The sequence below is a fragment of the Caenorhabditis remanei genome, chromosome V (assembly GCF_010183535.1).
Source record: "Caenorhabditis remanei strain PX506 chromosome V, whole genome shotgun sequence".
Lineage (NCBI taxonomy): Eukaryota > Metazoa > Nematoda > Chromadorea > Rhabditida > Rhabditidae > Caenorhabditis > Caenorhabditis remanei.
The window spans coordinates 8,701,164-8,711,201 of NC_071332.1; the positions used below are offsets into that span (position 1 = coordinate 8,701,164).

At 38.8% G+C, this 10,038-nt stretch overlaps 2 protein-coding genes across 2 annotated transcripts; both read left to right on the top strand.

Moving 5' to 3' along the window:
• Window positions 1-504: 504 nt before the first annotated feature.
• GCK72_018278 (uncharacterized protein) lies at window positions 505-2,660 on the top strand (the record flags this gene model as incomplete). The annotated part of the gene is made up of 4 exons (XM_053732474.1): window positions 505-576; window positions 631-732; window positions 1,023-1,139; window positions 2,448-2,660. The coding sequence occupies 4 exons, from the start codon at window positions 505-507 to the stop codon at window positions 2,658-2,660; spliced, it is 504 nt and encodes a 167-aa protein (XP_053581387.1).
• A 2,823-nt stretch (window positions 2,661-5,483) lies between these two features.
• GCK72_018279 (uncharacterized protein) lies at window positions 5,484-6,579 on the top strand (the record flags this gene model as incomplete). The annotated part of the gene is made up of 3 exons (XM_003114270.2): window positions 5,484-5,645; window positions 5,755-6,446; window positions 6,528-6,579. 3 exons carry the CDS (start codon window positions 5,484-5,486, stop codon window positions 6,577-6,579), a joined length of 906 nt encoding a protein of 301 aa, XP_003114318.1.
• Window positions 6,580-10,038: the final 3,459 nt, after the last annotated feature.

Below are 10,038 nucleotides of genomic sequence, written 5' to 3' on the forward strand. Positions count from 1 at the left end.
TCATGACCTACTAATATAAAATGGACACAATTAGACTAGACACCATTTCGACTCGAAGACCTTCTTGGTTTTAACAAAAAGAAACCCAAATGAAGTTATTAAATAGTAAGAATAGGTCAAACTGAATTTTAAATCAAAATGATGTAAGTGGAATAAAAACCGATTGGTACAATTCTCCAAGCATCCGGGAAAAGATGCGAAATGATGAGAAGTAATGAGAACAGTTATGAAACACATTTAAGAGGGAAAAAGGGAAACACGGAAAAGTTGTGACATTTTTGGTGAGGGAAGGGCAAACAGAGACATTGAAATGATGTGGATGGAAGAGAGAAAAAATATGGTTGATAACAGACAAAATTATTGATTACTTCGGAGAGTTAGAGTGAGAGCATTTATAAATATTTGTTAGTCATCCCTCTTTTCTGATTCATTTCCATTTTTTGTTCACTTTTAGTTTCTTTTCATTCTGACGTGATTTTCACTGAAATCTTGAATTAACTGAAAATGGACAGAGAATACCGTATTCAAAAACCAACTCACCTGATTATTAACTTCTCGGATAATGTTCATGCACAGGTTTGAAAGGATATCTAAATTATAATTCAGTGTTTTGAAAGTTTCAAATTTCAGGATCATTCTCCGGCGCTCAGTCAAAAGATCAAAGTGCCTCAGAAGCAGTACAGTTCACAAGAAGATCCGTTGAGAAGAATGGCAACACCTGTTTTCGATAAGGTTTGTCATGCTCAGTTTTATAGTTCCTGAAAAAGTCTATTGTTGGTAAAAGTCTATCATTCCCATTTTTCATGACTCATTTCTAATGTATTTTTTTCGCACAATGTTCATAGTTTTCATTTTGTTTCACACTTGAGAATTCCTTTTGTGACTGAAAATGATGGGAATAGCTTATCAGCTTTACGATCTTGTAGTTTCTAAGAACCTTAATTTCCCAGGGATCGATAATACTTTCTCATTATTTTCCAACCCCATGTGTCCCCATGAAACTCCTAAATTTCAATTTTCAGCACGAACAAGAAAGCCGTAAGAAAGGTCCCTCATCAGCTGCAACTGTTCTCGCCCTCTCCGGTCTTTTCGTCGTCGGCACCACCCTTATTCTCAGCGGGATTATCGTTTTGATCGTAGTGAGTGAAAGAATGAGAGAATTGAGTGAAACGGTCGAGTGACAGATAGATACGCATTGTTGCCTATCGTTTAAATTTGATTATGTTCTACGGCTTCGGCTTCTTATCCCCTCTTTCCACTATCAGCTGGTTTCCTAAATCAACGCGCACTGCGGGATGGGGAGTGTGATGATGGTCAATCACCAAAATTAGGGACAAAAAAAATTAAATAATGTGATGGAGATGTAAAAAATGGAAAGGAATTTGGTGAATTTGGAAGGAAGTGGAGAACCTGCTGTGTAGATATACGTATCATAGCAGCATACCATAATTACTCATTTTTGAGATTAACTCTTCCATGTAACCAAACTTTGTCTAACAGTGTTACTATATTAAGGCAATGTTCCAGTTTTATCGTCGAGATGATGCAAGAATGGATGAAATTACTGATATGATTATTGAAAATGTTTTCCCGAGTACTGATCGGTTAGAGAGAAATGCAGTTTGATATTCTACTGTTAGAGCACGGTAGATATTCGAAATTTGGAAAGTTCAATCAACTAGGTGTTTTTCCAAACAAGTGAACGTTTTCTTTGATAAGTTTTTTAACAGAAAGTATCTCATAATAAGCTGCACTCCATTTCATTGTGCCTGAAATCCGTAAAAGGTTCTAGGCTTTCCAAAATCTCAATTTCCGTCTCAATTCCGGAATCCCCAAAATTCTGTTGAAACTGAAACATGAAAACAGAAAAAGCCGCGACACACGGAACACAAACGGCTACCCGATTCGCTTCTCCCGAAAGTGACAACTTCTTCTCGCTTTCATCCTGAAATGACAATACACCTGTACGAGACGCAGATGACCGTTATCAACGCCGCACATCTTTTATACATCCTTAAATTATCTCTTCTCTTTTTCCTTTTCATGGATGCTTCTCACTTTCGTTGTTCTTTTTCTGTCATCAACATTATGTCTAATTGACAAAAAAGGTGGAGAGAGAATGATCCGTTTGTTTCTTTTTCTTTTTTGGTCTTTTAGCAAATTACGGATGATTTGAAAGAGAAAAAAACAGTTGGACATCGGAATGTTGGAAAATTAACCGTAAGAATTAGATGAAGCAGAAGGATAAATTGTATTCATTAGGTGAAAGAAAACTGACAACTGAAAGAGATATGTAACCGAACAGAATATATTAATTTTTTGGAAACTAAATTCAATTGAAAGGTTGAAGAAGATTCCCACTGAAACTGTATATGACCTCTTATACACTATTTCAGAAAGAATTCACAAACTTGAATAGGAATTCTAATAAAAAGTATATTTTTCAGCAACAAGAGCCTGTATTCGTCGTGACTGGATGCCTCTTCCTCGGTGTTGGCGTTGCAATGCTCCTCGTTTGCGTGGCTCTTCAACGAAAGAATCTTGTGAAATTTGTTTTGGACATAAATCGAGATTTATATTTCCTGAATATGAGCAAATCATACATGTTCAAAGCGATGTTTGAAATCAATTCGGAACTCCCATTGTCTCATGCGGACTGATGATCGGATCTAATTTCATCAAAAATCAATAATTGACTGATTGCATTTCTATTTGTGGGAGGGGGTGACATTTGTCTGTTTGCATATATAAACGGGTATCCGAATGTGTAGTGTCCCTGTTGTTATTATTGTTTTCGTGTCGAGAAATATAACGAGAAGAAGAGAAAAAGAAAGGAAAATGAGAACTGTCGTTGAAAGATTAATGATAATAAACGAGGAAATTATAGAGGAAAGTGCATCTAATGGATATTCACATTTTGTACTGACTTCTCGTTCGAACGTTCGGAAACCTTTGAAAAGTTTATTATAGTTGACGGAATACGGTATTTTTGAGGGAGTACGGTGTTTCTTGTAGACTACATAAGGGAGCGGTTTTTAAAAATTCATATTTTTTGTTTGAAGTTCGAATTTTCATCATCAAAACTTGTGAGCTCAAACAATTATCTCCCTAAAAATATATATACCAGGAATATCCGGAATCCAAGAATTCGAACGCAGAGCAACAGTCAGCAATAAAAATAAAGAAAAACTAGATTATGGCAGACGAACTTTCAACATAAACGTGACGAAATCCAAGATTGTGTGTCATTACGTCGTTAACGAATCCTTTTGGAATTTACTCTTCTCTCCACCTCTTTGAAAAAATCCAGTCTGTGATAAGTTGGTGATAAGAAAAACCGTTGCTGGATCAATGGCAGGAAACGCAAAAACTCGATATGTCTTTCAAAAAGGTGTTCTTTTCTGAATTCTTTGGAGATGAAAGATAGAAGAAGAAGACGTTGACACACTTTGCAACATTTCATCCTCTTAAACTTTAGTACCTCGTAAAAAGAGTAACTGAATGAACGAAATGAGGAAGAATAGAGATCATATCCATCCGTATCTCTGTTCTCCACGATTAGACATTCCCTGAATAAGAAAAAACAGAAAAACGAGAGAGAAATGTGATAAAGGAGAAGCTTCATGACCGCACCTCTTTTTCCGAGACTGGATTGATTATTATGCGTGAATAGTCGGCGCCCTTACAGAGGGAAAAGACTCTTTTGATTATTAATATTGCTTCTATGGGTGTTATCAAGGTCGTTGCTTTCAGATGATGAATTGACGTCGTTTGTGACGTCACGTTAGAAGCTGGATTGGGGGAGAAATGCTAAGGATCTCTCCTTGGTTAGGTTAAAAAGGAACAAAGAACGTTCATTAGTTTGTACTTTTAGAGTTGTGTTGGGTTTCCAGAACCACCTAGATCTGTTTGAACATCCATGTTAACATCAGAAAGCGCAGAACAATTTTGAATCTGGATACTGTAATGGAACTTCTGTTAGTTTCAGTTATGTTTAAGTTCTGTCCTGTCACTTGACTAGATGATTGAATTTTCTTCTAATTTTGAACAAAATAAACAGAAAGATGCCTCTCACAAAGAAGATTATTCAAATTCTGAATCTGGAAAAAGAATGATTCCCGATGATCAAACATCTCAAGTACGGGAAATCTCGCAGATAAAGATCTATCGGACACCTTCATTAATTTCAACTCTAGAACACTTTCAATTTCTGAACCCTAGATTTTGATTTCAAACTAGATCCCTACCCTCAATTTCAGGTCAGAATCAGAAAGGAGTCTACCTTGATCATCAATGGCAAATTCATCACGAGACGATATATTCTGATTGTACAAACGAGATAATCAATGACCTTTTTTCTGTTCCGTTCGCCACCCCGGGGGCACCCTCTTATCCCGAAAACGACCTCTAGAACAATAATACATAAACGCGCGTGAACGGAGGTGGTCATGTGATGCAGAGGAGGAGAGAAGGTGTGTACTGTATTCCAGAATCTAGGATTCTTATCTAACATTTTTCTAGAGGATCGTGTGGTGTAGATGTGGGATTTCCTGAAGAGAAAGTGTGAACGTTTGGAGAGGAAAGGAAAGTTTTCGAAGATAACATCAAAATTTTAGCTCATGGGGCTTCTAGAACATTGCTCGGGAAATAAATGCTTTGGAATTGGTCAAGAACAAGTTTGATTTTCAACGGATTCTCATCATAGACTCCAACGGATTCTCATCCTAGAGGAACATGGCTTTTTCAATAAGGGGCCATTTAATGAACATAGAAGAACACATGTGAGCAATGTAAAATGATGAACCTATTTTTTCAGGGAAAGCTCTCAAAAGTGGGAGTTTCTAACTTTTTCATGTGTTCAATAAAACCTACAGACTTAGAACTTACAGATACAATAAACCTACAGACTTAGCTGCTTGAATTTGAAATGTTTCACATAAATGCATTTCAAAGTTAAATAATGATGCACAATAAAACCGCAGTGCCTCAAAACGTATAAAATTATGAAGCTCTCGCCACTAAACGCGTCGAAACCCCAAAATGCCAGATTATTTTGTTCTTAAAACACTTTAAAGAAAATGAATAGCTCTGAAAGCCACGATTTCTCTCACATTCTAACCAAGCAACCAAAACTTACGGTAAAAACTTACACACTTTTTCAACTTCCTTGTGTATTTGCATATTTGATATTTTGGTCATTTCCACATATCACACCAAATAGTCCAATCTTTTTGACTCCTTTTCTCGTCTCGAACCTCAAAAATCATGCCAAATCTCAATTCAATATGACCCATATCCTTTCTCTCAACCATCTGCGTCTTCATCTTTCCGCATCTCTTCACTCTCTCCGCGCAACGACTCGTCGATATCTTCATGCGGACAGCCCCGCATTGGGCGGAGCGATGTATTCGCGGATCACTATGGTATAAAAGGACGATCAGGCGGTGAAGAAACTCGCATCAGCCTTCCTTTTGCAACACATTATGGAATCTGACGGTAGGCTCAAAGCCTACAAATTTGTGGCCTATGCCGCTGTTGGTTTCTCTATTGCCGCCGTCGCTTCGGTTCTTTTGACCCTTCCAATGGTCTATTCGTACGTGTCGCATGTTAGACAACAGATGCACCACGAGATCAACTTCTGCAAGGTAAGCTTCTATTTATTTTATTTTATTTTCAATAGCTTTGCTTTGAACATTCTACAATTCGATTCCATTTTTTGTTCTATCATTTTCTTACCCTTCGTTTCTTTTGTAGGGATCTGCTAAGGACATCTTCGCTGAGGTCAACTACATGAAGGCCAACGCTGGACCAGTTCCACCACGCAATCGTACCACCCGTCAAGCTTACGGAGGACCAGAAGTCAACCCAGCTCCAAACCTCCAATGCGAGGGATGCTGCCTTCCAGGACCACCAGGACCAGCTGGACAACCAGGAAAGCCAGGAAAGCCAGGACGTCCAGGAGCACCAGGAACTCCAGGAACCCCAGGAAAGCCACCAGTTGCCCCATGTGAGCCAACCACCCCACCACCATGCAAGCCATGCCCACAAGGACCACCCGGACCACCAGGACCACCAGGAGCACCAGGAGACCCAGGAGAGGCTGGAACCCCAGGACGCCCAGGAACCGACGCCGCCCCAGGATCTCCAGGACCACGTGGACCACCAGGACCACCAGGAGAGGCCGGAGCCCCAGGACCAGCCGGAGAGCCAGGAACCCCAGCTATCTCAGAGCCACTTACCCCAGGAGCACCAGGAGAGCCAGGAGATGCTGGACCACCAGGACCACCAGGACCACCAGGAGCCCCAGGAAACGACGGACCACCAGGACCACCAGGACCAAAGGGAGCCCCAGGACCAGACGGACCACCAGGAGTCGACGGACAATCTGGACCACCAGGACCACCAGGACCAGCTGGAACTCCAGGAGAGAAGGGAATCTGCCCGAAGTGAGTTTTCTCTCAATACCTCAGTATTGGATATTGAATCCGAAATGGAGATTTTTGATTGCTAAAACTGATTATTTTCAGGTACTGCGCTCTCGACGGAGGAGTCTTCTTCGAGGACGGAACCCGGCGATAAACCAATATCGTCAGTGGATCGCGGTAGACGATGTTCAACTTCTGCGTCGCACCGAGATGATCCCACCAAGCCTCATCATATCCTCTCGTTTTCTTTATTTTTGTTTTCTCTTTACTTTTCCTCTTCTCACAATCCAAACCTCATCATCATCTCGTTGTTGTGTATAGTCTCGTTGGCAGACTCAGATTGTATCATTCATCATCGAGCCCGTCAGTCCATCGACCAAATAAATTATTATTTATTTGAAAACCGTTCTTATTTCTCTTCTTCTCCTTCTTTTTATGATATCTCCGTGTATCTAATATCTTTTTGACCCACAAAAAGACAAGAAAAGTGTTCCGATCCGGTAAGGAAAAAGGAAAGCGATAAGAATCAACGGCTCGTGTGTGGACTGAGAAACAAAGAGAGATTGAAAAACCGGATAGAATACGGAACAAACGTTAGACACCTTATAAAAAGTTTGATTTATAGCCTAGCGAAGGGGCGTCTAAATACTTGATGATTTTCTGTGAAGTTCTCATCACAACCACCGTCACTGCTAATTGCCAATTTCCACTTCATAACCTAGCCAACTATCCTGTTTTGTTTCGGCAGAGAGATGTTCTTCCGATGTCCTTCTCCTTCTCTAAATGAGTGGAGATGATAGAAATGAGAGACAACGATTCGAGAATCGAAAAGCTGACCGCTTCTTCGTTTTATTTCGTGGAAAACTTGATACAGAACTGGTGATAAGTCCGCGTAGTGTTTCCTATCGGGTTGTGAAGGGAATGGGAGATGAAAGTGCGTGGCGCTACCACCGACAATCAAATGAGACAATACGATTTTTCAGGAATGTAATTGGACTTCAGCTTCTTTTTAGGAGACAAGAGGGATTTGGATAGTTTACTGTTCTTTATTGTAGGCATTCTGGGTGCTAGTATTTTCTTTGCCAGAAGGGCATACTTTTAATGTAGATTTATCTTAATATGAGAATAGATCAACGACTGTCTGGAAAATAAACGAAACCAGAAATAGGTATCAATATTTAAATACCTGTCATTGAATAAGTTCTGAAAATAAGCGAAAAGTGGGTTCTTGGGATAGTCAGCACTAAACTTTCAGATCCAACAACTTGGCTGAAACTAGTCAAAAAGGCACACTTTGTGATGAGTTCCTAGATTCGGAAATAAGTGGATTATAATTCTTCGGTTGGAAGGCGTTGTGTACGAAAGATGTTCAACACAGTTTGAAAAATCATTTGTATTTAGAACTACAGAAATTATAAGAATGTGGAATTTAGAATCTTCTAAGACATTGGGTTCGAGCAGGGCTGGGCAAGTTGCTTGTCTGATTATTTGAATAATTTGAAAATCGGGGGAAAAGTAAAACTTTTCAAAAACTAACTGTTTGACCAAAATTTGTTTTCTAAAATTTAACCAAACACAAATTTTGATCAAAGTGTGTGATATTTTTCGGACACTTTTCAACAGAGTCTTTGAAAATAAACAGAAAACGGAGAGTGGTACATGGTAGAGTGTCGTATCGCGAGACGATTCCAGCTGATTCCAGCATATTCTCGCAATTGTCTCGTTTTGCTCTGTCTCGTTTTGTCCAGCATAAAGTTCAGCATATTCTCGTTCAGCATAGTTAAGCAAAGTTCGGTTCAGCAAAAGTTCAGTTACAGCATATTCCAGCACGTTTCATTTATTTTTCATTCCCGCATAATTTCATGCTGGACATTACGAGAATCTCGCGAGACAAACGTGAATTATTTTTCTGTGAGAAAAATAGAGAAATCTATGCTAAAGTGTTATTTCCGTGATCTTTCATTGTGAATCAAGTACAGTATTCCTTCATTTTGAACTTTTTTCAAAGGTCACGGTTCTAAAAATGTCAATTTTGCTTTATTTTCAACATTCATTTCGTAAAAATTTGCATGAAAAAATGATTAGAAACGTCAAAATTAAATTTCTTCATACGAAAGAATGGCCACGTTCGTCTCGCAATGTCCAGCATGAAATTTTGCGGGAATGAAAAATAAATTAAACGTGCTGGAATATGCTGTAACTGAACTTTTGCTGAACTGAACTTTGCTGAACTGTGCTGAACGAGAATATGCTGAACTTTATGCTGGACAAAACGAGACAGAACGAAACGAGACGATGCTGGATTCAGCTGGAATTCTCGCAAAGTGCTGTAACTGATTCTCGCGAGACGACACTCTAGTACATGGACCAATTTGAGGGCAAAGTGCCGAGATTCGATACAAGACGCGGCATTCCGCTCGCTTTGCTCCTTCGCACTCATCACTATAATTAACCAGATTACACTTTTTTTGCACTTTTGCCTAATTCAAGCACAAAATAATTATGGAAAGAAATTATGGAAAGTAATAGGATAAAAAAAACTGGAATTTGTCAAACTATGTATAAGATGGAGAATAGGAATACGGGAGAAGGAAATAATGTTATGGAGAATGGCAGCAATTGGTACATTCAGAATTTCACAAGTTTGCACGAAATTTGTATAGAAGTGTTCAAGAGGTCATTGTCAGTGAATTTGTTCACCGAACGTTGGTATCAACTATTTCAAATTGTGAGATCATTCGATTGAACAGTGATATAGAAAAGGCTGATATAATATACGAGATTCCGACTAAAAATCCCAATTTTAAGAAACATGTTTGTGTGTTTGTGCCCTATAATGTTAGAACCATTTCGCGAGAACTCAACTCAAAACTTTTTGATCTCGACACTTTGTTCGTTGCCAAGTTTGAGCCATCATTGATGAGACTTCTTCTCTGCCGATTCACAGGCCGTCATTTAATTTTAATGAGATGACAATGAATTCAAGATTTTTTTTTTGAGATGGATGTCAAATGAAGCTTTTCACACCTTCGTCTTGAACTCTTGAAATCGATGCGAAAAACCATTATTCAACGTTGACCAATCATTAGACAACAATCGGACCCAACCATTCGATTCTCCTAGACGTCCTGTGTTGTACAATAACAGAAATAGAGATACGTATGTTATTCTTTTCATCTATTTATGATCTTGTGTAGTAGTTGAACTTAAGATGAATGCAAGGAATTTTTCAGATTTCTGCACCACGGCAACAAAGAATTCGAATTTTCCAAGGGAATAGACATTGAGCGGTAAGACGCTTGGAAACTAGATTCTATTCAAATCTGGCTGTCTTAAATATGTTTTTCGTAAGGAACTGAGTATAATTCCCACTTCAAATCAAATATGAATAATCCTATGAAAATTCTTACTACATCTGATTTGCATTTGTTTCATCTGAAGGTTCAAACAGAATCCGTCCGATTTTCAGTTCGTTTCTCTATTCTCTTTCAGAAATGTTGATTTTTCTCTTTCCAATGAAGATACGCGTTTTTTATTAAATACATAACAGGTTACGGTATGATACACTACATTTTATAAAAGTCAGGTGCTCATTTCACTTTTTCATATATAC